Raw genomic sequence first — 25,021 nt, forward strand, 5'->3', positions numbered from 1 at the left:
GACCCGGGGAACGCTTTGTCCATATTTTTTTACAGTCTATGATTGCACCACATGGTAACACTTGAATAAGTTATGCAAATATGCAACTTGTTTGTTAAAATGTTAATAAAATGGAAGCTTCTCTTTAACCCCCTCTGTGCACGTAATACCAAACTACTCGCCCCCCCCCGCAAAGTGTTTTAATGTTAACTAAATTAACTAGTTAACAGTTCATTTAGTATTTCCCTCCCTCTCTGAAATCTGAAATGATATTGTATACAGATGTATTTGATTGTACAGTAGTCGATCTGTATACTATTTAACCCATTCTGACCTGAGATCAGATTCATACGAGGTTTCCACTGGACACACACTGGTCTGATTAACCCATTATGACCTGAGATCAGATTCTAAAAATGTCAGTCGTTCTTTGATTAAAAAAAAATAGCAGACCTACAAGCTCGTAGCGCGCCACTCGGTGGCGCGCTATGAGCTTGTATATCTGCTATTTTTCAATAGCTAAAGCATAACATGATGCTAACACCAAAATGGGTTCCCGTTCAGAATGGGTTAAAATTAACCAATTAGCCAGGGGGATTAGCCAATCTTAACCAATCAGGATGGAGTGTGAGAAATCTGAAAGACCTGTTTCGTTGAATGGCTCTAGAGAGACTGTGTACCAATTTGCGTGATGTTTGGACAAAATCTGTAGGTGTACTGTGCAAAAACTTGTTTTGCACAAAGCGGCCTCCTGGTGGCGCTATAACAGGCTGTTCTGGAAAGTTTGGGGCAGAGGTTCATCGTTGGCATCCAGGGAGTGTGTGTGCAAAATATGGCATCGACCGGGTTAACGGTGGCCGAGATTAGCTGTTCACGGACACACGGACACACGGACACACACACGGACGGACGGACACGCGGACGGACGGAGTGCAAAACATACTCTCCCCACATGCCTTCGGCCTGGTGGAGACAATAACATGACACAGAGACGGTCACTGCTTAATTAAGTTAATTTAGGACCTTCCTTCTAGCAGCTAATTTAGTTTTATTAAACACATTTCTCCTGATTTAGCCCATTTTTTTGTAATGGCATCATCATGCTATTATGCCCGTGGATATGCAGAGTGATATGCTCAACATTGATGAATTAATATGATAAAACCTTTTATATAATCAGTATAATAGTGGAGCCAGATGGAAAAGGGGCGACTGTATGGTGTGGAAACCTTTACATTATGGTATTTAAATATTAAAACACCTGCGGCTTATAGTCTGGTGCGGCTTGTATACGTACATATTTGGGATTTTCCCTAAATTTGGCTGGTGCGGCTTATATTCAGGTGCGCCTTATAGTCCGGAAATTACGGTACTTGTGTGTGTAACATGCATTAACCCATTTTGGACCGAGGCCGATTAAAACATAGAAACCTATATGTTTCTATGTCAGTGGTGCTCAACCTTTTTCATGTCAAGGACCCCCAGAATTATCTCTATTGGGCCACGGATCCCCATCTCAAAATATGTTTTGATCAGTAAAAAATATGCCCCCCAGAAGCAAATATTTTAGTTAAAAATGTTCGCTCTGAAATATATATATATATATTCAAAGATTTGCACCACATCTTCATGATTTTCCAAAGAGCAGACCTACAAGTTGATAGCGCGGCACTCGGTGCCGCGCTATGAGCTTGTAGATCTGCTATATTTTCAATAGCTAAAGTATAACATAATGCTTTAAAACACGAAAAAGGGTTCTCCCCCCAAAATGGGTTAACCACAAACCACATTTTAGACTTCTGCTATTCAAAATAATTGCCGATCTACTGTACAAGCATCTACAACATTTTGTAGATGAAGATGCTGCAGGTTTTGTATTTAAAATATAACGTATTTGGGGGGGAAAAGGACAAAGAAAGTGAAACGGGCCATTCTGCATAAAGGTGTAATTGTTTCACGTTTACTGCCGGTATATTTTGATGCCACTGGGTTAGTAGTTTCACAAGTAAACGTAAGTATCGCCTTATACTGGTTGTCTATGGTGGGGTATACAAAAATGGCCATAGCTAGCGATATTTCTGGCAGAGGAGCAGACCTCTCATTCTGTGGACCTTTATGACCAAATGAATAGAAAGAATACAAATTAAAAGCATATCATGACATCACAGGTCCTCTCAAAGTGTGGATAGGGCTCCCTGGCTATAGTGATAGTTCTTTCCTTTCCAGTTTGAATCCAGGACTTGTACTTGTTATTAGAGTATTTCTACGATGCGGTATTGCAACTTTTTTCCTAAAGAACAAGCCGTTTTTGTGGCACACTGTCGGCAGTGTTGATTTCGTTGACTAAAACTACCTTTTATTTCACGATGACTGAAACTAATCCTAAATATACTGACAATTGAATGGACAAATGAAAACTGTTGTGGTGGTGAAGTGGAGAAGAGATCCGGTAGAACTAAAAGACAGGTTATGTTTGGTTGCTCGGTTGTTGTGCTCGGGGACCGCACGTAATTTCCGACGGAGCATTAGTCCGACATGCGACCGCATGTTCGACATGCGCTGCTCCCATGCTTGCGGTTATGGTTTAGGTTAGGGTTTGAGGCAGTGTTGTTTTCGTCGACTAAAACTAAGACGGAAAATATTCGTCGACTATACCTTTTTTCACTGACGAAAACTAAATGGAAACTAAATGAAAACTAAGCTATGATGACTAAAACTAAGACTAAATATACTGACTAAAATGTTAGGAAGGGACTAGTGGACAAGAGATCCAGTATAAGTCATTTTACAATTAGCTGCATGCTGAAAATAGCCGATCTACACAATGCATCGCACTGCGACGAAAAAACTGTCATTACGACGGCATCAAGGCCCACCAAAATACATTCTGTTCGACTAAATCAACTGTAGATTTAGTCGACTAAAATCGTATGATGTTTAGTTGACTAAAACTAGACTAACACTAAAACATTCCAAGTGACTAAAATGTGACTAAAACTAAATGAAAACTATTCAAGAGACTACGACTAAAACTAAAATAGAAATCTGCTGCCTAAACAACACTGGCAGGTTGTCGTTTGTCTGACCAATGACTAGTCTGATCTAAGTACTGCACCCGTTGTGCTCTGAAAATAGCAGATCTACACGCTCACAACGCAGCACGTTGTGACTCGTCGTGAGCTTGTAGATTGGCCAGTCGACAGATCTAGTCGACTAAAACTTTTCAGATGGCAAACATGTGACTAAAACTAAACACTTTTCTTTGTCAAAAGACAGACTATTATATGACTGAAACCAAAATGAAAATCTGCTGTCAAAAGCAGCACTGCAGCACACTGGCAAACAGACAGACAGACAGGTATGCATGCACTGCAGCACCCTGGCAGACAGACAGGCATGCACTGCAGCACCCTGGCAGACAGACAGGCATGCATGCACTGCAGCACCCTGGCAGACAGACAGGCATGCATGCACTGCAGCACCCTGGCAGAAGGACAGGCATGCATGCACTGCAGCACCCTGGCAGACAGACAGGCATGCACTGCAGCACCCTGGTGGACAGACAGGCATGCATGCACTGCAGCACCCTGGCAGACAGACAGGCATGCACTGCAGCACCCTGGCAGACAGACAGGCATGCACTGCAGCCCCCTGGCAGACAGACAGACAGGCATGCACTGCACTGCGCAGTCTGCTGATGTCGTGACTCACTACATGCGCTGCCATCTGGCGAATGGCGGCGGGTCACATTGTTCTCGGGGCGGCGCGGTGACCTAACACCTTCCATAATGGAAGGAAAAGGAACAAAAGAGAAAGTAACAATATTACATTATTACGTACTGCTGCATGTGCGCTCCTCCGTGGCTGCGTGTTCCTCTCCCCAACAATGGCGCAGAAGGCTCAGGGTGGTGGCGGGTTCGAGGAGGGAGGTCAGGACTCGGCGCTTAAAAGGCCCGAATCGGTCCTGACGCGCGAGGAACATAGCCAACCTATGAGCTCACAGATAAGCCGGGCATCTGTGATTACCACCACACAACGCAAGTATAAAAATCACACCTGTGTGAACTGAGTGGTGCAACTCCCCTCTCCCCCTAACCCTCCCTCTCTCTCATTAGCAGGCAACAGTGCAGCACTATCTCTCTCTCTCTCTCTCTCTTTCTCTGTTTCTGGCACAACAGCGCCACTTTTGCCCCTACTGGTACTCATAGTAACATAACCCATTCTGACCTGAGATCAGATTCTAAAAATGTTCTTCTACATACATCCTGACAGTTTTCTGAAAAAGCTATGTTTCCATGTCAGTCGTTCTTCGATATAAAGAAATAGCAGAGCTACAAGCTGGTGGGGACCCGATGGGCCGCAGGGCTCTAGTAGCTGGCCCGGCCGCTTCTCTCCACGGAGCGTTTGCAGACCGCGGCCATGACTCTGTGAGCGTTTGGATGCACTCGTTTTCAGTAAAGCAATGTCCTGCTGCCTCCTGCATTATATGCTATAGCTCTGGTCCATATAGCCTTCTACTGCTTCAGTATAAGGCTATGGGACTTTCGGTTTTGAATCTCAAATCGAAATCAGACGAGCCTCTCCTCTTTAGCGTAAATAAAAATAACGTTTTTGTCACTAATCTCTATGAGGCAGTTCTTTGGGCAATATCGGTAGAGGGCGCATTGGAGTAACTAAAAGTATTATTTTTCCGATGGAAAAAAAATCCCCTTTTGGGCAAAGAGTACCGTTTATACGTGTGGTGGGGGGCTCAGAGTGCGTCCACTATGGAAAGTAGGCTTTCTTTTTCTTTTCTTTTTTAAAAAATTTTTTGTCCCACGATTTTGTAACCCATTTTTCACCCCTGTGTCAATCATCTAATGTGATCCTGGGCTCTACACACCCTCCGCCAACCTAGGGAGAGCAACGGACTTAACTCATGCTTCCTTCATGCCTGAGTGTCCAAGTTGCTCCTTTACACCTGACAGGGGGGAGTTTCCCTGGTTGGACGTAGCGCGTGGAAGGAACACGTTATTCCAACCAGTTCCTTTCCCCTCCATCAGGCGCCCCGGCTGGCCAGGGGGAGGCAGTTTAGAGACCAGGATTACTGCATGTTTTTGTGAGGGTACCTACCCTAGGGGACACGGGGAGAACATGCAAACTCCACACAGAAAGGCCCTTTCGCCAACCCCGCCTTCGGGTATGGGCACTGATGACGCGGAGGAGGAAACACGCCGCCAGCACCCACAGCGCCCCGAGCGGGAATCGAACCCAGAACCTTCTAGCTGTGAGGCGACAGAATGGGATACATGTAAGGCGTGGTAACGATGCCATCCAATTAGGGGCGCCGTGGGTGAATACGTTAATTTACAGGGAGCGTGACTGACCCCCAGACAAAACAATGACTGGAGAACCTCTGCATGGAACCTTTTAACTGCTTCCTCAGAACATGGCAGCACAATTAGACTGCATGGAACATGTGGGGACCCCTCCTCATTGGCACACACGCACACACACACACGTGCGCGCTCGCTCCCGCCTCCTTCGGCTCTGGGGGCGAATGCTCTGAAGTGAGCGATAGCTTCTTCCGTGTTGGTGCCAATTAAGGAACGTGTAATGACAGGAAGGGGAGGTGCAGAGTCAGTCATGTGACCGGACGCCGCAGGGATGCGCCGTATAAGGGCGCACTTCTGCCCATCGGTTTGCGATGACGACACACGTCGTCGCTCCAATGAATTGCAGCGGGCGAAATGAGGCGTCTATACCTTTCTATACGTCTATGGAGAAAAACCATGCAGACATTTAGGGGAGACATTTAGGATTACGGCGTCTTTGCTCAAGGGCACTTTGACACAGACTATGGGTGAGAGGGGGGGGGGGGGGGGGAGCTCGGAATCGAACTGGGAACGTTCTGGTTCCCAAGTCGGTTCTCTCTATACCTCCTGGGCCAGAAGTGCACCGCTGCGACGCGTCACGCTGCGTGCGAGCTTGTAGATCTGCTATTTGAGGCATGCAACACCCAGTGTGCAACTATACGTGAATCTAAACTTTAGCTGTAGCTGTGCTGTGTCCCTCATCCCCGAGTCTCTCCGTATACGCACTGTATAGTGTGCGTGTATGTCTTGTCTGTGCGACCGTGCACGTGTGTGTGTTTGTGAGTGTCCGTGCGTGCATGCATGTATGCATGTATTATGTGTGTGTGTGTGTGTGTGTGTGTGCGCGTGCATGCGTGCAGAGGTGAGCTCCTGTCACTTGGCCGCACGCTGCATAACACAGACATTTTCCATTGTGTCAGCAAGCCGGAGCGGAGGAGCCTAGCGGATCGGCTCCCTCCTCCAAACACACAGCGCACACAGCCACCACTTCATTAAATGACTTCACAGTCTTGGCAGAGGCAGTGGGAAAGTCTATATTAACTGTGTGTGAGATTCGCTGGGAGGCCAACAAAGAGCATACTTGTTCTTCCATGGCGGGCTGTGTGTGTGTGTGTGTGTGTGTGTGTGTGTGTGTGTGCGCGCCGCTGCACCGCCGCTGTTTAGAGGGGGATTTCTGGAAGGGGCCACATCGGGGTCCCCCCCCCCCCACCCCCCACCCCTGAACCCCCCTCTGGCATGGACCTCTCTGCATCATTTTAGCCTCACGTGTTCTCTGTCTGTCTGTCTGTCTGTCTGTCTGTCTGTCTCTCAGTGACGCACGCATGCACGCACGCACGCACGCACGCACACACACACACGCAGTCTGAGTCGACCTTTAAGCCCAATTTATGCTCGGTAACGGTGGCGGCGCTCGCCGACGAGGACAGATTTGGAAAATGTGACGACTAAGGTCACACACCATGAATGAACAAGACCGACCGACCGTAGGAATTATGACGACTGTATAGCGACAGCATTCATCTTTGCAGCACATCCAGATGTGTGTGTGTGTGTGTGTGTGTGTGTGTGTGTGTGTGTGTGTGTGTGTGTGTGTGTGTGTGTGTGTGTGTGCGCGCACGTGTGTGTCATGCACCTTTTTGTTTGTTTGCTTTGTCTCTCAATTGAACGTATCGGGTTTGATTTTGATTATGGTATATGTTAATTATATTATCGGGTTAGGGTTAGGCTCTTTGAATCCATTTTTAAGCGGACATTTTTAACTCAAATATTTTCTTCTGGGAGGCAGGAACAAAACATTTAGAGATGGGGGGGGGGGGGGGAGTCGGGGCTATGATCTACAAACTCGTAGCACGGCACCGAGTGCCGCGCTACGAGTTTGTAGGTCTGCTATTTTTTGAAAAGAAATCGTGAAAATGCGGCACAAATCTTTGAATATATATTCTTTCAGAGCGAACGTTTTTAACTCAAATCTTTGCTTCTGAGGGGTTCCCTGGAGTAACATCTTTTCATATGTGGGTCGGTGGCCAATTACATATCATTTTTGGGGTCCTTGACATGACACAGATACAGAAACATAGGGTTTTTCAGAAAACTGTCAGGATTTAGAAGACTTTTTTTTCGCCTAAATGGGTTAAAGGCCTTTGACAATGAAGGGGAAATTTACGTCATATGTAGACGAGCAAATCAGCCAACCAATCACATGAATTCAGTCGTCCATGATATGATGTATAACGATAAGAGCGCCCCTCACTTCACACGGGTGTGATCTTTAATTTTTATACCGCGATTTTGTAACCCATTTTTTCACCCAGTGTCAAATATCTAAATCCTGGACTCTACACCCCTCCCCCCCCCCCTGCCAACCTGTGGAGAACAACGGACTGACCTCATGCATGCTTCCTTCAATGCATGAGGAGTCTCAAGGCTCATACATACTCCAGTGTTTGGTGATAGGTTATCACCACGGTGTATAGTTTTTAAAGGGTTGCACAACACCATTACGTCAGTCGCGGTGGTGATCACCGCGGACACAGAGCCATCTCTCTGTTTTTACTATCAGACAAGTCTTTTCACTCTGGAGCTATCACCCCGTTCACTGATTGGTCTAGAAGTTGGGTAAACCACAGGGAGGCGGGGTCAATCCTTAAGGACATCACCGCGAGTATGATGGCCTCAACTCTTATCACCGTTTCAGGTGATAAGCCATCACCGAAAACGGTGATAACCTATCACCAAAAACTGGAATATGTATGAGCCCGGAAATGCTTTGGCCATGTCTCGAACCCCTGCATTAACCCATTTTGGGGCGGAAACCCCTTTTGGTGTTAGCATTATGTTATGCTTTAGCTATTTAAAAATAGCAGATCTACAACCTCATATGAGCTTGTAGGTCTGCTATTATTATTTTTTATCGAAGAACGACTGACATAGAAACATAGCTTTTTCTGAAAACTGTCAGGATGTAGAAGACATTTTTAGAATCTGATCTCAGGTCAGAATGGGTTAACGTGTTCATCACTTATAGTTTAGAAATGTGAGGCCGACGACGTACGTCTGGAATCCACGTAACTCGAGAAGCCGTTCGCCCCGCCGACTTTGGACAGGCGCGTCCCACACCCCCCACAGGGAGCGCAGCGCCCGGTGTCCAGTCCGCCGGATAGCCGGAAACCTTGTGCAGAACCATGCACAAAAGCCTCTGCCCGGGCTAGTCTGGACCTGATCACCCCCTGTATCTCCATATATGGAGTTGGCCTGTTCTGACATCACAATTCAAAACCTCACTGAAAACCCACCTGTTCATAATAGCATTCCCGAGCTGATGTGTTTTTATCCTACAGCGGCGGCGCTGCCTCGACAGCTGCATTCCATGCTGTGAGTTTCAGAGATGATTCAAAATGTATATTCTGTAATGGTAATCACAAATGCAAGAACTGTACTGAACTGACTGTTGAACTAAGAAGAGAATTGAGGAAACAAGGCAGGTGTTTTGTATGTCTGGTAGGCAGGCATGTCGCGTGAATTGTAGAACGCAGGGCATTCACTGTGAAGAGTGCGGGCGCAGACACCACAAAACAGTTTGCAATCAAACAGCCAGTCAATATACAGCGCATGATAGACGCGCCGACCACGGCAACGACAGACAGGCTGACCACAGTATTGCAGATGCAGTTAGTAGTGTAGGCTACGTAGCAAGCAACTCTGACAATAGTAGCCTACAGTATATACTGCAGACAGGTACCATTTGGATAGATGCACCAATGCAAAGCCAAGTAGCCAGGTGCCTATTAGATGGGGGTAGCGCCGTGCATATCCACGGCTTCCCAAGCCACACTCCCCTATCCTCCTGGTGGAGACCTGTGCCCAGAAGGGCACTTTTTCTAGTTATTATTATTATTATTATTATTATTATTATTATTATTAGTAAGTAAAAGGTAGATTTTTTTTTTAAACAAGATTTTTTTTTTTTTTTTACAAGAGAACGATGGACTAGAAAGCCTGCAGTTTCTATTAGCTTGTATTCCCCATCGATGATGTCACTGGAGGACGGTTTCTTTTTTTTATATATATATATATATATTTTTTTTTATCCCATGATTTTGTAACCCATTTTTCACCCCTGTGTCAATCATCTAATGTGATCCTGGGCTCTACACACCCTCCACCAACCTAGTCATATGGGGGACATGGGGAGAGCAACGGACTTGAACTCATGGTTCCTTCATGCCTGAGTGTCCAAGTTGCTCCTTTACACCTGACAGGGGGGAGTTTACCTGGTTGGACGTAGCGCGTGGAAGGAACACGTTATTCCAACCAGTTCCTTTCCCCTCCATCAGGAGGACAGTTTCTGAACTGCCCACAGCCCTCCTATGAGACACAGACCGAGTAGAAAATAAATTGCGCCATTTTTTCATGATTATTAGTGAGGACCTATATTATATGAAGATAGGTTGAAAAGTGGTCCTTTAAGACAAGTACACCACTTGAGACAAACTGTACTCTGTTACTTTCCACCACTAGCTACATTCGTAGCTCATTAGGACAAGCCCATGCAGCTGTCTCCATCATGAACTCAATAGGCCTAAGTACTGGCAGACGTGAAAAGTTATATTGCTTAAGACAAGCTGTGTCATTCGGTGTCCCTGAATCTCTAGTTGGTTCAGCATGGAGAAACCCAGCCCTAGAATTATTTCAGCAAACATAGCAATGGCCACATTTGAGTTGCAAATTTAAAGCCCAAAAGGATTGGTTAATTCTGTGGGGCTTTGCTGCCATCTAGTGGCGACAAGGTGTTACTACACAATAAGTGTTTCCTCAAATCAGCATGTGGATGGACAAAGTTAGCCAGACTAGGACAAAATTGCATAAACGGCACATACCTCACATTTATATAGTTATCGTTTTAATGATTAGAGCAGGCTTCCACCGTATGTCAAAAAGTACCTTTTAAACAGTGGGCTCTGACACATGTTTCCATGTCAGGGCACCATCATGTTGATATTAACCCATTTTGGGGCGGGAACCCCTCTTGGTGTTTTAAGCATTATGTTATACTTTAGCTATCGAAAAATCGTGAAAATGTGGTGCGAATCTTTGAATATTTTCTTTCGGAGCAAATGTTTTTAACTCAAATCTTTGCTGAGGGGGTCCCTGCCGGAACAAAAATTTCAGATGGGGGTCAGGGGCCAATTTTATATAATTTGTGGGGTCCATATTGAGCACCACTGATATGAACAGGTATTTCAGAAAACTGTCAGGATTTAGAAGACATGTTTTACATTTCGATGTCAGGCCTAAATTTAAGGAACCTTCATTTGAAATAGTTTTATTATGACAGGCACCCCCCATGAGCAGCAGGTCGGTGCCTTGCATGGTTAATTTAAAACAGTAAAGTGCTCATTATTACCCCTCCATGGCAACTTAACCCATTCTGACCTGAGATCAGATTCAACAAATGTCTTCTACATCCTGACAGTTTTTCTGAAAAAGCTATGTTTCTATGTCAGTCTTTCTTCGATTTAAAAAAAATTGCAGACCTATAAGCTCGTGGCACGCCACTCGGTGGCGCGCTATGAGCTTGTAGATCTGCTATTTTTCAATAGCTAATAAAACACCAAAAAGGGTTCCTGCCCAAAATGGGTTTTAACACAATGCGGTGAGTGTCAGCAACAACAGGTCAGTAAGATTCCTGCAAATTAGTGATGCACCGAATATTCGGCCGCAGAAGATATTCGGCAGAAAATGGCAAAAAAAATGCAATTTCGGGCTATTCGGTTTCGGCCCCGAATAGGCAGAAAATATATCACCGAATAGTGTACATGAAATTAATGCATTCAAAAGAGCTAAATATATGTTTTATGGACCCTTAATAGTGATTATTATTTAAGGTACCATTTAGTTTGGCATAAATCAGGTATAGTTTGAAGGTACGGCCATGACAGCAATGGTAGGAAAAATATATATAAAATTAATCATAAATTCGGATATCCGGGTATTCAGTTTTCGGCCAACTGTTTCCTATGTTCGGTTTTCAGCCAACTGTTTCCTATGTTCGGTTTTCAGCCAACTGTTTCCTATGTTCGGTTTTCAGCCAACTGTTTCCTATGTTCGGTTTTCAGCCAACTGTTTCCTATGTTCGGTTTTCAGCCAACTGTTTCCTATGTTCGGTTTTCAGCCAACTGTTTCCTATGTTCGGTTTTCAGCCAACTGTTTCCTATGTTCGGTTTTCAGCCAACTGTTTCCTATGTTCGGTTTTCAGCCAACTGTTTCCTATGTTCGGTTTTCGGCCAACTGTTTCCTATGTTCGGTTTTCGGCCAACTGTTTCCTATGTTCGGTTTTCAGCCAACTGTTTCCTATGTTCGGTTTTCAGCCAACTGTTTCCTATGTTCGGTTTTCAGCCAACTGTTTCCTATGTTCGGTTTTCAGCCAACTGTTTCCTATGTTCGGTTTTCAGCCAACTGTTTCCTATGTTCGGTTTTCAGCCAACTGTTTCCTATGTTCGGTTTTCAGCCAACTGTTTCCTATGTTCGGTTTTCGGCCAACTGTTTCCTATGTTCGGTTTTCAGCCAACTGTTTCCTATGTTCGGTTTTCAGCCAACTGTTTCCTATGTTCGGTTTGCATGGTAAAACACCGTTGTAAGGAGATGTATAGAGCAGCTGCGGGAGTATACAGCAGCTGCGTGTCTCTCAGGGCGGTGACATTCTGTGGTTATTTGCCATAATCATATTAAAAATGTATAATTCTCAGCCAAATACAACAAGACTTAGCGCTGCAGGGGTTGCGTCAGCTAGGTCAGGAGGTAACAGGGGGTGCACGGCCAATAAAGTTTCTGGACCACTGAGTGTAAAAATCAGTCGTTACGACGGCATCAAGGCCCGCCAAAATACTTTTTAGTCGACTAAATCAACTGTGGATTTAGTGGACTAAAATCCTAAAACTAGACTAACACTAAAACATTCTATGTGACTAAAATGTGACTAAAGCGAAATTAAACTATTCAAGAGACTATGACTAAAACTAAAGATGAACATTTGCTGCCAAAAACAACACAGGTGTGTGGGTCACGCATCGGATTCGTCACGCAACACACTATGACGAGCTTCAGTGAACAAAGACTGTTCTGCTTTTCATAGAATGTGACTGACTGGCAACTTTTTCATGTCAAGGACCCCCAAAATGACACTAATTAACCCGCAGACCCCCATTAGAAAAGATATGCCAGGGACCCCCATATTAAGAGAAGATTGTTACGGCTCTAGCAGTGATTTTCAACTATTTTGATACGCAACAGGCTACGGACTTCCATTTAATGGCATTCCTTCTATCTCCGAGGCCCCAATTTATATTTGTAAAATCAAAGTGATAGTTAACTCTGAGAGTGTACAAATGGAACCAAATGGACCCGTCTCAGAGTTACAGACCCATAAGGGTCCATTTGGTTCCTAAGTAGTCTATCAATTAGCTGGGGACCCCCTGGAACTAGATCAAGGATCATTCTTGAGTTCTCATAATCGGTTCTAGTGAGCAGAAAGAATCAATAAAGCAGACTTGGCAACCTGACTGTAGGAAGTAACAGTAGGCTATACAGTAAAGAACTTGGGGGTCATTATTGATTCTGAATTTAATTTTAATTCACACATTAATCATGTTACCAAGATTTCCTTTTTTCACCTTAGAAATATTGCACAATCTTCACTTATGAGAGATGTTATGCACTACTTACAATTGGAAAAGATTAAGTTTGAATTGAGAGGGAGTGAAGATAGATTCTACCAGACATGGCAACCCTTCATTGAATATTTCAATAGGTGCACGCTAACCCCTCCTACACAATAGATAGCACAATAGAAAATTGGAAAGAAAAAAGTGTTTTTCTTTATTTAATTTTTTGTCATTTAAAAAAAGAATGTCTGTAATTCACTTAATTTACAACAACATGTTGGGAAAGTTTGAAAGCAAGAGTGTCTGTCCTGGTGTCTGTTTTGTTTGTCTGTTCACACTTGTCATTGTTTAACTGTTTTTTGTTTTTTCATGTTTATCACATTTATATGTCTTTTTTATTATGTATTGTATGTGGAACATTTACATTGCCTGTTATTTTTTTCATTTTATTTAACAGAACTACTCATTATCATTGTCGATAATATTCTGATGTCATACAAAAAATGCCTAATTAAACCAGTATTTAAAAAAAAATATATATTGCACGAATCAGAGCCTATTTGTCATTGGACGATGCAAAAACGCTAATCCACGCATTTGTTTTTTCTCGGCTTGATTACTGCAATGCACTTTTTTCTGGACTGCCTATGAAAACAACTGACACATTACAACTTCACTGCACTGGCTTCCGGTTGTTTTTAGGATTGATTTTAAAATTATTTGACTTGTTTATAAAGCTCTCAATGGCTTTGCACCTTCCTACCTACACATGACTGCCTGCCTAAATATGTCCCAAAAGGTCTTCCACTGCTGGCATGCTCGCTTTGCCTAAAAAAATGGCAACAAAAAAATACGCTGAAGCAGCTTTTTGCTTCTACGGGCAGACGGCGTGGAACGAACTCCCACTGTACCTTCGACAGGCAGCCTCTGGAGAAATTTTTAAAGCACAGCTCAAGACCCACTTCTACACTCTTGCTTTTAATTGATCTTTGACATTTTTTTGTTATTCATATCCTCACTGTAATGCATTACTGCTAATTATTTTTAATGTTATGCCTTGCTTTTCTTTTCTTTCTTTCTCCATTGCTCTGTAAAGCATTCATGTCATGAAAGGTGCTATACAAATAAAGTTTTAAAAATAAAAATAAACCCAACCCGGCAAGCACTTGGCATTGTAGGAGTTGAGGCGTTTGACTCGAAGCTCATTTCGTTTGACTCGATTCCCACAGCAAAATCTTGTGAAAATAGCAGATCTGCAAGCTCACTGCAGTGCCTTGCAACTAGGTGCTGTGAGCTTGTACAGTACTTGAACTGCACAGAACTTGTACTTGAACTGTTCGAGAACCACCGTCCCATGCACATTACGGTAAGCAGTGTTGTTTTTGGCAGCAAATTTTGATTTTAGTTTTAGTCATAGTCTCTTCAATAGTTTTAATTTAGTTTTAGTCACATTTTAGTCACCTGGAATGTTTTAGTGTTTAGTCTAGTTTTATTCGACTATATATCATAAGATTTTTGTCGACTAAATCTACAGGTGATTTAGTCGACTAAAATGTATTTTGGTGGGCCTTGATGCCATCATAATGACTGTTTTTACACTTGCTGAAAATAGCAGATCTACAAGCTCACAACGCGTCACAGCGCGACGCGGTGCGACGCGTTGTGAGTTATGCAACCAAGTGTAAAATGCCTTCTCTTGTCCACTAGTCCCTTCCTAACATTTTAGTGTAGTTTTTATTTGTTGACGAAATTGTCAGTATAGTTAGTCTTCGTTTTAATCATCATAGCTTAGTTTTCATTTAGTTTTAGTCAGTGAGAAAAGGTAGTCGACGAACATTTTTCGTCTTAGTTTTAGTCGACAAAATCAACACCGACGGTGCATCTTCTCAACAGATGACACTAAAGTGTATCTGAGAGCATCAAACCACTGAAACGTCGTGGTCTGCGTGTCGTGACGACCTCTTTGTTTGTGTGCCGAGACGTTCAAATGAACAACATCTCTGTTGCTCTCACTTCCTCTCCTCCACACGCGTCAGCACAAACCAAGCAATACTCAAGACATTATGGAAACGACATGCACCTTTCACATTAAACCACTTGAAACCCAGCTAACCTATCCTGTGGGGGGATCTACAAGCTCACTCCGAGTAGATCGACTGTCACTCTGGATAGATCTATACAAAGCCTGTCGTTTGGCTATTTTGTCACTAGCCCTTTGAATCGTGTGAGTGCGATCAGGGGATCTCAACATTTTCAGCCGGGGACCCCCTGGTCTATGTCTCACGACCCCTGCCCTGCCCAATACAAATCGACGGCTGCAATAACCTTAATAATAGAGAAAATACATCATAAATAAATACTGAAACCAGATATAATCGCTAAGGAAAGTTTTCTGCATGTAAACTCCTAATTTCCATTTCCCAGCCATTCAGTTGCAAAAGACAGAAAAAAACCAAAACATTCAGAACCCCTGATATAGGATACAAGATGCAATCTGCAGTGCACAGCTCACTCCGGCGATAGTCAAGTTCTTGTATACACATGTCATCATCAGGTACAAACAGAAGATAATAAGTAATTGAAACAGATTTTGTTTCACAGATCATTTCTATGAAGTCTCCAGAACAACATATCAAAAGGTTTCAGAAACAAGGTTTCGTTCATCCTTTCCAATCATTGTCTTAATATGTTTGTTTTTTTTAAGATTACAAAGAAGAGAAACCCGCAAGATTTGAGAGAGTGAGTCAGTTTTCAAGAGAGGAAGAGAGAGAACGTTTTAGCCACATTATTAGTAGCGAGACTGTTGCAGTTGACATGAATATGACACAGCTATAACGAATGCCATTGAGGCATTAAACAAACTGTTCAGGACAATAAAGAGTATTATTATTATTATTATTATAACAGTTATTATAAAAGTATTATAACAGTTTAAGGCCAATTAATTGTCCAGTTTTCAGTGAAGAGGTGACCTGACCACCGAAAACTACAACATGTCACAACGCGGTGGTCACCGCTCCCACAACAACACATCTCCGTAAAGTGTATTACTCCATTTCGGTGGTCACTTCTTCACCGAATACTGGCTATGAATAGGCCTTTAACTTCCACCCTGACAATGGGATATGCTGCTGCAGTGGGAGGCCTTTAACTTCCACTCTGACAATGGGATATGCTGCTGCAGTGGGAGGCCTTTAACTTCCACCCCGACAATGGGATATGCTGCTGCAGTGGGCGTGCTGCCAGCAGACGTTGACTTCTCCTAACAAAGATATGAACCCACATCCGTTCACTGCTGCTGCTGCTTGCATGCGCACGTGCGCGTGCGTGCGAGCGTCATGCAAGCGTGCGTGCGTGCGTGCATGCATGTATGACTTGTGTGTGTGTGTGTGTGTGTGTGTGTGTGTGTGTGTGTGTGTAATGCAAGAGATTCACTTGGCAGAGGTGTTGTTAGCGATGTTGACAACGAGACAAGCAGAGTTCAAGAGTCAATTTATCCTACCAGGCTATAGCTATAAAAGGTGGCCAATAGCAAGTATAAAAGCATAGAAAAAACATACATATTGTGCACTGTGTCACTGTAACACTAAGCCCAAGTCACAGGCAGTCCAACTACAGCACAACAGAAGTAGGCCAATTGCTTCTTCTGTCAATAAATCAAATATCATCATCATCATCATCATCATCATAATGCATTTTTATAGTGCTTTTCCAAGTGCTTTACAATGGTTAATTCATTCATACATTGGGAGGTGAAGCGCCAGCGTCCTCACTTCCCAAAGTTCCCACACCAATGGTGGCGAGCTCACACCGACCGACTCATTGGAGGCAATGCAGGGTTCAGTGTCTTTGCCCAAAGACACTTCGACATGTGGACAGGAGGAGGAGCCGGGATTCGAACCGCCGACCAAGGGATCATTGGACCACCTGCTCTACCTCCTGAGCCACAGCCGCCCTCATCACCATCCTCCTCTTCCTCCTCCTCACACATGATGGGCAAGTCAACCACCACAACAAAACACTCCTGCCAACAGCATTGAAGGCACAGACAGAAATAAGCGTCATGTTTGTGAAAATTGTGAAAGTAACAATAAAACTGGCAGACCTACAAGCTCACATAAAGAATAAACAAGTAGCCTATTAAATAAATAAGGCTTAATCCTTATATTGATATGGCAACACTTTTGCCATATCACGATATTGTATGTTGTCATTATGTCCAAAAACAAAAGCTGATCTATAATGTAGGCCTACTCTAAGTGTTGATCAGCAATGGCCGCAATGCAACACGCTTGTAGATCGATTATGTTTTGCTATTTTTGTGTGACAGTGCAGTGGCAAGTAGGCAGAAGTAGGGCATTGACTTACAAAAACAATAAACCTGAAACGTTGATTGTAATGGAGATGCAAGGTTTCTGCCTCACAGCACCGATGATATGCGAAATGGTCTCACATCACTGCATCATCATCCATTTGATAATTACTCTCTCAAGTCAAGAGTTCCATAATTGTTAAACATCTGCATTAGCCTACTTATAATTTACAAGAAGTTAGAAGAATGTAGTATTGTTATTTTGATATATCTTTTTGATCAAACGTTTGCCTGTTGTCTCTCCTAATGCTAGCCTAACAATACAGCATGGAATTGTGGACAAAATGAATAGACAACAAAATAAATCTTTAGTTTTGGTTAGAGGCTACTTGATATGAAAACGGTTGAAAACCACCGCTCTAGAGAGTCTAGTCTAGAGAGATAGAGCTAATGGTTAGGAAAATACTCCCTTTCTTATGACCGTATTTATCTGAGATGTAAATATCAGATTTCACCTGGCATAGGTACATTCAGAACTAGCCCTCCAAGCAGAACCCAATGTGGAGTTGTGGACAGCATAATATTGTCAACAACAACCCATACCACACCCCACCATGCCTATAGTGCCTATAGTGCCTACTGCACACTGTCAACTCCAGCTGCCTTCCATATGTTGCTGTTTTGACATCTGCAAAATGTAACAACAGTCAAGCAGGGATTTATATTTATGTGTGCAAGTAAATTAAATGACAAGTCTGTTTGTTTTTTTACTAGGGGTCAGTTATTTTTTTGTTTCTTTTCTTTCTCGACTCGAGCCAAACTTTTCACTACTAAAATGAGTTGTGAAGTTTTACTACAAAGAGAGCATGATTATTCACAACATGCATCACGAGACACTTTAAAACACATTTCCTACCAGTTGTTGTTTGACTTGTGCTGGTTCTGCTGTCACGCCGCCGACGCACGCGGCTTTGTTGTTGTTGTTGAAATTGTTAAGTTGTGGGACAAAAAAAAAAAAACACGAACAAACAAAACATTACAAAACAGCGTGTTGGTTAAAGAGTTTTGTTTAAGCCGTTTCAGCATCTAGTACTGCTCCTATTGGCCCCACGGCGGTCAGGGGAGTGTCGACGACCCGATTCTCCGCTCCTATTGGCCCCACAGGGGGCCAGGGGCGGGTCGACGCCCCCGAACCTCCGCTCCTATTGGCCCCACAGCGGCCAGGGTTCACTTGTCTCCTCCTGACTATTTAGTCCGGTGGCTTAATAAATTAATAGTGCACTTTTTTAGGAGAATATAGTGCACTTGCGGATATGCTTCTTTAGGACATACTAAAGGATTTTAGCCTAGGAGCCCTTGTCAAATATCAATTTTAAATATCAAATTGCAAGACTATCAATATCATTATCAATGAAATATGTGAAAATCCACCTAGTATTTTTCTGACTATATAGGCTACATCATAAAATGATCAGATTACTTCCAAATGTGATAAAGTTGACTTATTTTGACATTATTAAAGTCACTTTAGGGGGGGACTAAACACAGCAGTCCTCACTCCTCGGTAGGTCTACCGGGGCCCACACATTATGTGATTTCATTTGTTTTATTCCTTTCTACATCACTAGATCCGGTTATGATATGATAGACCTTGCTGACTGCCTGACTGGCAGCTTTATAGCAGTTATCAGATGAAAAGCCCCTTTTGGGTATATGGCTCTGGCGAAATTGTGTAAAGTCATATACATTAATTCACTAAAATTACATAAATCGACTTGGTAGTCTAACATTTGTCATGGAGTATCCTGACACATAGGGGTAAGTAGCAGAATAGGATTTTGGGGCTTGCTACCATCATATTCTTAAATATGACCTGCATCATCCCCAGGAACACACAAAAATATACTGTCCGCCTAACAAATAACAAAAATGGTTATTTTCCAGCACATTATGGTGAATAGCACTGCCTCACTTGTATATAGAAAACTTCCCATATCCCTAAGCTTCAATTTAAGCCCAAGATGACCTTTCTATCTTGAAAATTACTCTTTCTGTAGCCAAAATCCTGCAATATACCGCAAATCTGTGAACATTGTATATCCAGTCAGTATCAGCTATACATTTGGAATAGAAGAAGAAGAAGAAATGCGTTCTGGTAAATCAAGTTTACCAAGGGTAACTGGACTAAGCATCAGATACTTGTTTACAGCCAGGCCCACATGGAGCATTTCATGGTAGTGGTTCAATGCCTTGTCCAAGGGCACTTCAACGGTGGTAATTTTAACGTGTCGGACCGCTGATTCGAACTGGCGACCTTCCGATATCTAGCCCGCTCCGCAATCCACTCGGCCACCGCTGCCACAATAAACATGGAGCAGAGCTGCTCTGTGAAACCCATGGACTCCCATTGAAAATGAATTGTGAGCTGCTCTGCCCCCCCCCCTCTCCCCCCCGGAACAGAGAGAGCGATGTCGTGTCAATAGTGTGTACGGCGCCTCTAACACCCTGAGGACGAGAAGCATACAGTATGTAGCATCTGCCTGGATGACGGCAGACTGCTGGGCGAGCGCTGGCGCTTTGGCATGGGGGGGTCAGATCAACATATATGGAATAAATGATGTATGGCCATATATGGAGCGTGTCTTGAGTGTACAGGGTTTGATGAGGTCAGATCAACATATGAATGTCAGAACAGGGCAGCTCCATATATGGAGATCTAAGGGCCGATTCATACTCCTATTTTAGAGCCGAATAAAAGTCGGTTCGGCTCTGTAGAGCCTTACAATGTGACGTCATTTGAGGTTCGGGGGGCGGGTACCGTCCTAAAGTCGGCTCTTCGGTGCTACTGAAAATTTCTGACGAGCCGAAATCATTTCGGCACTACAGCGCCGAAACAGCGGTAAAATAGGAGTACGAATCGGCCCTAAGGGTGGCAGCGGGGGCCTGTTGAGAACTCTATAGTTTCCGCCGGGCGCGGCTGCACTAATAACTTTGGGGCGGGCTCGTCTGGATACGTATCAATTAAAAGGGAGACATCGAAGAGAAAGGACAGGTGGGGTGGGATCAATATATGGAATGTCAGAACAGGTCAGCTCCATATATGGAGATATAAGGGTTTGAGATTTGCGGTCAGATGTAGAGTTGCTGGCCGGCTCCATATATGCAGATCTAGGTGATGGTCTTCTCCGTACATGGCTATGAAGGGTTTGATGAGGTCAGTGTCGTGATCTTCATATGTCCCCATGTCTGGGGACCCCGCCATGTCTGGCCATTAATAAAGTATACAATATGTATTTCCCCCCCGCTTATTAGTGGGAGAGTAGCCTGGCCCCAGCCCTGAATCACTAGCCACGCCCATTAAAAATAATCACACCCGTGTGAAGTGAGGGGCACTAATATAATAAAGTCTAACTCATGTTGATTAGGTGATGTAATGGTGATGTAAAACAAACGGTGCCAACACTATCATTAAACGTCATTAACAATAAAGTGACAATATGACGTAATGAGGCACACATTTTCCCTACATTGTCAATGGTGTTTACAAAACAAACATTAAACCTGTGTATAGGAGGGGCTGCACATGGCGCCCCTCAAAAACATGTTCTGGAAGTGAAACAAAATGAAAAGTCAGACTGAAGTGTCAGGCTAGTGAGAGAGTGCAATCATCCAATCCACTAAGCAGGCTGCTTAGTGGGCGTCAGTGGGTGCCCTCCCGTGTCAGTGGGTGCCCTCCCGCGTGTCAGTGCGTGCTTCAGCCCTCAAGCACCCACAGACTCGACTCTGCTGCCACTAAGCAACTCAAAGGAAAGGGTACTTGAATACCAAGCACTTGCCATTTTGGCAAATTTCTTGGAGGCGCTACACACACACACGTTTAGCTTTGTTGCTCATTCCACGAACTCCTGATCTTTACAATCAATACCTCGTTGTAAAGGTAACTAATCAACGATTAAAAGGATATAAAATACAATGCCAATTGGTATTACAAAAGTGGAGCAATAATGGACCAAAATTAAGTTTCCAGACTTTTGTTGACGAGTTTAGTTTCGATAAGCATGGGGATGGATGGGTGGAGAAAGCACCATTGTTAAGTAATTATTTCTAATCCAAGGTAATAAGACATTCAGGCTTTCCCAGTAAAATATTTCTTTATCAGATGAACCTTTAATCAGAACGGAATTGAGAATACAGCAAAATGTACAAAATGATGGTCAAATTACACATCAAAACCTTAACAGCTTTAACAATCTCAGTTTTACGCTCTCTGTAACGGAATGCACGTAGTTTTAACCAGCATGGTTTGAGCTTTTCATTATAAGCAGACATTTTCAAAACTTTCAACATGTCTTAAAAAAACTACAAAAAAACTAAAAGATTTACAAGCACACAACGCCTCGGCTACTTTTGAATAGCCAAAGTATAAGAAAAAGGGCTTAAGTGGTTAACCTTAACAATGTTCCACAGGGCTGAGAGATAAAACAATGAACAAGAAAACAACCTTTAACAAGCACAAGACCAGATATATAAAAACATTAGATTGTCACCGTACGGTAGATCCGTGCTCTCGTTAGGAATAACAGAAGTATGATTATGAACACACCGCCGCTGTCGTGTGGAAATCTTGTATGCCCATAACAGTCACTTTACAGTTCAAAAGAGCCCGTGTTCCCAATATGGAGCCAATGTAGCCCTGAAACATGTCAACATCATAATCATGACACTGCATGCAGCAACACCTCTACATTTACAGAGCAAACGTGTCGATACACGTTCAGATTTCAAACAAAGTGCTCACCCCGAGTGCCACGGATGTTTCTGGTCGAATGACATTTCTATCCGAGCGGTGCGTTTGGAAAACTCACAGTTGCACATGGGGAGCGCACTCGCCTATTAGTTTGTATTGGCAGTGTGGTCAGTGTGACTAAATCGAACGCACCCAGTGTCAGAGTGCAACACACCTCCCAACGGATAGGGGACGTGTAGTTGAAAGCCAAGGTCGAAAAGAAAAAAAAACAGCTTGGTTAAAAATGCTTTTTATTAAACAACGTGGAATGCATGGGTGCTATAATAGCCGATCAAGGAAATGTCTAACATCCGTGGCCCCGGCGTGAGTACTTTATATTTTAAATCTGAACATTTATGTACTCTGCTCTGTAAATGTTTCGCCATGATGGTCGTGAAGTACGAGCGCCATGTGAACCATGGCTAGAGCCAATGGACTTATTAGTTATAGTCACAAGCTCTCGTTAATACTTTTCGTTGGTTCAACGTTTACACTCAGACAAAATTAACTACTTTACTTTCACTTAATAAAAAAAAAAAAGATCCACAACTAAGCTCACGTAAGTGTTTGTGAGCTTGTCGATCGGCAATTTTCAGCACTTTCGGTCCGTTATTGTTTATTACAAGTACAATAATAGAATATATGTGAAAAGTTTAAATAATATTTCAACCTTTGGAGATACAAGGTTTCTGCGCGACAGAGGGTGTCTATATGAACACAGGGCCCTAGTACCACTAATTGAGCCACTAATCAAGAATGACAAAAGCTGACACACACCTGAGGTGATTGAAGACCAACGCTACAACATGTCACCTTTGACAGAGTTAACGGAAAACAATGTAGGAAACGGTGAAGCGAGCAAATTACTTTGCAGTCCTTTAAATAAATGCCCATTTCTTTAAGTCAGTGATTCTCAACCTTTTTTTCTTTTTTTCCCAAGGACCCGCCAGTTTCATATGCATTAGGCCGGGGACCCCCACTCGATACGACCTTTTTATTTTATTTATTTTTTATCTCTGGGATAAAAAGTAGAGCGAAGTCTGTATCCTACCTGTGTCACGTTTTCATTTCCCCCCCATTCTAAATCCCCACAGACTTTTCTTATATGGCGTCAAATAAGAACTGTGGTCCAAAAATAAACAAACGATCCCGGCGATTTGACTCATATGGACACGAAGAATCAACTGAAGGCGAGAAATCACTAATGTTACTGCCGCCGAATTAGTAAAAATGTTCGCCAGGAACAGACTGTACCAAATATGAGTGACTGACTGTCGTAAACGATACAGAGCCAGCCTACCTGTCAATATCGCAGAGACAGTTCGCTTATTTTTGGATAACAATGCTTATATGAGACTTTATTTAAGAAACCCAATGTTATTCTCCATAGAGAAAATACTTCCCCGAACCAGGCGATGAACGAGTGACGTCAGGACTTCTGTGCTCTACTGAATATACAGTCTTCGGTGTAGATGTAACTGAGTGTGCAAATGGAACTAAATGGACCCGATAGGGGTCCGTCCCTCCTGAGACAACTGGTTCTCAACATTGTGTCCGGAGACCACCAGGGGACCTTCCACATGCACCCTCACAGAGTACGGTTCCACTTAACCCAGAGTAACTTTACAGAGTAAAAAGCCTCCATATCTTCCCGGCACCCCAAGCTTCTATTTTGAAAGAAATCCCGGCACTGATTGTGTTAATTGGTTCAATTTGTACACTGTTACAGTTGTGACTGTAATCACAAAGTTTCAGAGACCCTGCCGTTGGGAATATCAGTGGATAGCATTGTAACGGAGAAAGGAGGGCATTTGCCAGGTGTTGAAATGGTCCAGGTGCCTCTTTTCACACCTGGCAAATCAGACACGACAATTGGGGCACTTAACCAAGGAAGCTAATTTACGGTGATGGTCACCAACGTCATTTTCTCTGTCCAGCAATTCCAGACAGTAGATTCGTCACACCGGGTGGCAAACTACACAGCGAAAGTTAGGCCAGCGCGTCCATTGGACTTAGCAGGGAAAGATCAGGAAAAGAGAAGAGAAGTGTGAAGGGGTTCAGAAAGCCTGTCCGAAACGGACCTTTCTTCCGACATTGTGCGTTGGCCTGGAGTTCCCAATAACGGGCCTGAAGATTAAGGCCCGGCGCCAGCCGGGCTGGCCCGAAGGTTCAGGACTAATTATTAGCTTACATTTTCGGCCACAATTGAGAACTCTTTATGGCCTTCATGGAGCGAGCGAGCGTCCGTGGCTCTAATGCATACCAAACTGGTGATCTATGAAATGAAAATAAAAAAAGGTTTTAGTGAATCACAGTGGTGTGGCCGGCCCCACAGTGAAGTGATGGTTCACTGGCTGTGCTGCTGCTGCTCCGTGGCTGAGAGGTTCTGGATGATGCGTCTCAGAGCATGGAAGGTGGGCCGGGCGCTGGCGTCCAGCGTCCAGCACTGCTTCATGACGCTGTAGACCGCCTCTGGACAGCCGTCCGGACACTCCATCCTGTAGCCCTTCTCCACGCGTGGAACCACGTCTTTCAGGGGCTAGGAGGAGGAGGCGGAGGAAGAGGAGGACAAGGAGGAGAAGTAGGAGGAAGAGGAGAAAGAAGAGGAGGAAAGGGGACAGTTTAAGCACTGATTGCAGGGACTAAACGGCGAAAACAAACCTCACGACTGAATGTCTTTGTTTAGGCCAAGTCCCAATCTACCCATCTAGTCCAGTCCCACAGAATACATCTAAACACATTCACATTTACATTCACTCACACTTCACAAAACAATTTTTTCCACCACTGGTTTCCAGACCTATGTAGAATTATGTTTAGGTGTTAACATTTCTAAACCTATATATGTTTCTGCTGTTCTACATACAGCCGATAGGATTTAACCTACTGCATGCCTTTATGAAACACTACCTGCTGAGCTCAGCTCATA

The 25,021-nt window shown here is 43.6% G+C and overlaps 2 protein-coding genes across 2 annotated transcripts in view; one reads left to right on the plus strand and one right to left on the minus strand.

The window, feature by feature from the left end:
- Window positions 1-25,021, plus strand: part of LOC310857050 (protein phosphatase 1 regulatory subunit 12A) — a 336,915-nt gene that overhangs the window by 48,572 nt on the left and 263,322 nt on the right. The gene's annotated exons all lie outside the window — the stretch shown is intronic.
- The window catches only part of LOC310857053 (tyrosine-protein kinase CSK-like), a 38,775-nt gene continuing 35,207 nt past the window's right edge, over window positions 21,454-25,021 (minus strand). The window contains exon 13 of the mRNA XM_083762663.1: window positions 21,454-24,631. Within this exon, the coding sequence (XP_083618789.1) occupies window positions 24,440-24,631 (192 nt within the window). The 3' untranslated portion in view covers window positions 21,454-24,439. The remainder of the gene's footprint in view (window positions 24,632-25,021) is intronic.

The sequence above is a fragment of the Protomyctophum parallelum genome (genome assembly GCF_964188405.1).
Source record: "Protomyctophum parallelum genome assembly, chromosome: 4".
Classification (NCBI taxonomy): domain Eukaryota; kingdom Metazoa; phylum Chordata; class Actinopteri; order Myctophiformes; family Myctophidae; genus Protomyctophum; species Protomyctophum parallelum.